The sequence below is a fragment of the Moschus berezovskii genome, chromosome 16, assembly GCF_049115385.1.
Source record: "Moschus berezovskii isolate FMDL1 chromosome 16, NW_MosBer_1.0, whole genome shotgun sequence".
Classification (NCBI taxonomy): Eukaryota; Metazoa; Chordata; class Mammalia; order Artiodactyla; family Moschidae; genus Moschus; species Moschus berezovskii.
Window position 1 is genome coordinate 83,630,556 of NC_142475.1, and position 3,747 is coordinate 83,634,302.

General features: G+C 40.2%; 1 protein-coding gene across 1 annotated transcript; it reads left to right on the top strand.

Annotated features, from left to right (window-relative positions):
* Positions 1–2,010: 2,010 nt before the first annotated feature.
* Positions 2,011–3,009, top strand: LOC129560333 (olfactory receptor 10AG1-like). Its single transcript, XM_055432424.2, has one exon. The coding sequence runs from the start codon at positions 2,047–2,049 to the stop codon at positions 3,007–3,009; it is 963 nt and encodes a 320-aa protein (XP_055288399.1). The 5' UTR covers positions 2,011–2,046.
* The last annotated feature ends 738 nt before the right edge of the window (positions 3,010–3,747 follow it).

The following is a 3,747-nucleotide window of genomic DNA, read 5'->3' on the forward strand; positions in this document are numbered from 1 at the left end:
ATTATGATTTTTTGAGGAACAACAAAGACATCAGACAGGCACACAGAACACAGGGTAAAGCATGATAGGAAGTATCTTACACAGCCAGTGAGCACATTCCAGGTGACCCCTGTTTTCCCAGAGTGACCCTCTTAATTGCTTCTATCTGTATCTATTCCCACACAACTTTTCCAGAATAAAACCGTCTTATAGATGGGGAAACAGTGGAAACAGTGTCACACTTTAATTTTGGGGGCTCTAAAATCACTGCTCATTGGAGGGACTGATGCTGAAGCTGAAACTGCAATACTTTGGCCACCTCATGCGATGAGTTGACTCACTGGAAAAGACTCTGATGCTGGGAAAGTTGGGGGCGGGAGGAGAAGGGGACGACGGAGAATGAGATGGCTGGATGGCATCACCGACTCTGTGGACATGAGTTTGAGTGAACTCCGGGAGTTAGTGATGGACAGGGAGGCCTGGCGTGCTGTGATTCATGGGGTCGCGGAGAGTCGGACACGACTGAGCGACTGAACTGAACTGAACTGAAAATCACTGCGGATGCTGATTGCAGCCATGAAATTAAAGGACGCTTGCTCCTTGGAAGGAAAGTTATGACCAGCCTAGATAGCATATTAAAAAGCAGAGACATTACTTTGCCAACCAAGGTCCATCTAGTCAAGGCCATGGTTTTTCCCGTGGTCATGTATGGATGTGAGAGTTGGACCGTGAAGAAAGCTGATCGCCAAAGAATTGATGCTTTTGAATTGTGGTGCTGGAGAAGACTCTTGAGAGTCCCTTGGACTACAAAGAGATCCAACCAGTCCATTCTGGAGGAGATCAATCCTGGGTGTTCATTGGAGGGACTGATGCTAAAGCTGAAACTCCGATACTTTGGCCACCTCATGCGATGAGCTGACTCACTGGAAAAGAGTCTGATGCTAGGAGGGATTGGGGGTGGGAGGAGACGGGGACGACAGAGAATGAGATGGCTGGATGGCATCACCAACTCGATGGACATGAATTTGAGTAAACTCCGGGAATTGGTGATGGACAGGGAGGCCTGGCGTGCTGTGATTCATGGGGTCACAAAGAGTTGGACACGATTGAGCGACTGAACTGAACTGAACTGATAGCCCCCACATTGTATCTTACTGAAATATATGTATTTTATTCCCCTATGTACAATAAAATAAAATATTCTCTCATTTTTTTTGTAAACTGCCTAATAATGTGAATTATATATAAGAATATGTATGATCAAGATCATCAAGTGATAGGAAGTAAATGAGTTGAAATATGTAGCTGAAAATATATAAGGAAGATAATTTTGGTTATATTAATAGTTCTACTGAAGTATATAAAGAAAAATTATAGAGAAATACAATAAAATTGCCAAAAAATGTAAATACTTAGGGGAATTCCCTAGAAGTCCAATGATTAGGACTCTGTACTTTCACTTCAGTCTCTGGTTGGGGTACTAAGATCCCATGAGCCATGAGACATGGCCCCAAAATAATGTAAGTATTTAAAACTGAGATCACATAGCAACACTGTGGGTCTATCTTCAATGATTATCAGATTGTCCAATGCCTGTGCTGATCAGGGCATTTGGGGCTTCCCTGGTGACTCAGCTGATAATCAACCTGCAATGCGGGAGACCTGGGTTTGATCCCTGGGTGGGGAAGATCCCCTGCAGAGGGGAATGACAACCCACTCCAGTATTCTTGCCTAGGAAAGGTCCTATGGACAGTGAAGCCTGGTGGGCTACAGTCCATGGGATCAGAGAGTCAGACACGACTGAATGACTAACACTTTAACTTTTTTGACTTTGGACTGTATTCGGAAAGAATGCCCTAAAAGATATTTCAAGGGAGAGTATATGGTGATAACACATGGATTATGAACTGAGAAAGGACAAATGAATAAATAATAAAATTCTTAAATTAGAAACAATTGCATTGATCATGGAAATCAATCTGGATATCCTGATACAATTTATAAAACAGGCACTGACCCCTGATGGTAAAAATGAAAAGCAGGTAATACATTTATCCTTTTTCACAGATGGAGCACCAAGAAAAAGCATCAGAAGGTAATCTCACTAAACTGATGGAGTTTGTTCTCCTGGACTTTGCTGATGTTCCTCATCTCCAGGGGTTTTTATTTGGACTGTTCTTGCTCATCTATATAACTATCTTGATGGGCAATGGCATCATATTTCTGATAACAAAACTAGACCCTGGTCTCCAGACCCCCATGTATTTTTTCCTTGGCAATTTTTCCCTTTTGGAAATCTGCTATGTGTCTGTTACACTCCCCAGAATGCTCACGAGTCTTTGGACACAAAGAAGAACGATTTCTTTAGTTGCTTGTGCCACACAAATGTGCTTCATTCTTACACTTGGAGCCACTGAGTGCTTCCTTCTGGCCGTGATGGCTTATGACCGCTACGCGGCCATTTGCAGCCCTCTGCACTATCCTCTAGTCATGAGCTACAAGGTGTGTATGCAGCTAGTGGCTGGCTCCTGGATCAGTGGAATCCCAATCCAAATAGGCCAGACATGCCAGATTTTCTCTCTGCCCTTTTGTGGTTCTAACCTCATCAACCACTTCTTCTGTGACATCCCTCCCATACTCAAGCTGGCCTGTGGGGACACTTTTCTGAATGAAATGTTAGTCTTCACAGTTGCTGCACTGTTTGTTTTGGTTCCATTTCTGTTGATACTTGTCTCCTATGGCAAAATCATCTCCACAATCCTTAAACTGCCATCAGCCACAAGTCGGGGCAAAGCCTTTTCCACCTGCTCATCTCATCTTATGGTTGTGGCCTTGTTCTTTGGATCAGCCATTGTCACATATTTAAGACCCAAGACCCAAGGCTCAGCAGGAACTGACAAAGTGCTTTCTCTCTTCTACACGATTGTGACGCCTGTGTTTAACCCCATGATATACAGTCTAAGGAACAAGGATGTCATGATGGCACTGAGACAATGGTCATGCAAATATCTTAGTTCACTGAAAAAATAAGTTGTATTTCAGAATTTGATTTCTTATATGTTTGTTATAAATTTTCAATATTTATCTTAAACTCAATTTATCTGTCTATAAAGTGGTAGTTATTACCAAAATAAAAATTACTTGTAACACTGAGAGACTTTTCTGTCTCCAGTTATACAGTTGTGTATGGGTCAACAAATAGCAAATCATTCACTTGGGAATTCTATAACCTTATTGTGAAATGTTCTCTTGTAGTAAGAACTTTAGACAAGAATTGCTATAATAGGCCCAGTTGTAATACACACTCAGTTATATCACTTATTTGAAAGCGTATTATTCAGTTCCATAGAGTTGTCACAGAAATTTTAAAAACTAAGTTAGTAATGGACATTAATTAAAATGTTATGTATAGTTTGACCTAGCAATTATTCTACAGAGAAGTAATTTCTTAGAGTGAAAAGTACCTCTCATTGGGAATGTAGTTTAATAAATGATGTTGTACAATGATATTAGTAATTATTAGGCATCATTTATGTGTATATCAGATTAAATCCATAATATGATTTGTTGAGTTGATAAAACAAAAGATATTATTGAAATCTTTACATATAATAAGATGAACTTGGAAAAAGTGATGGGAATATTCACAAGTAATGGTTTTTTTAAATATATTTTCCTGGAGATGATAGTCGGGATAGGAAAGTTAGGGGAAAGGCAAAGGATTCAAATTTTTGTAAAAATAAGTATCTGCTATAAAAGCAAAAGTAT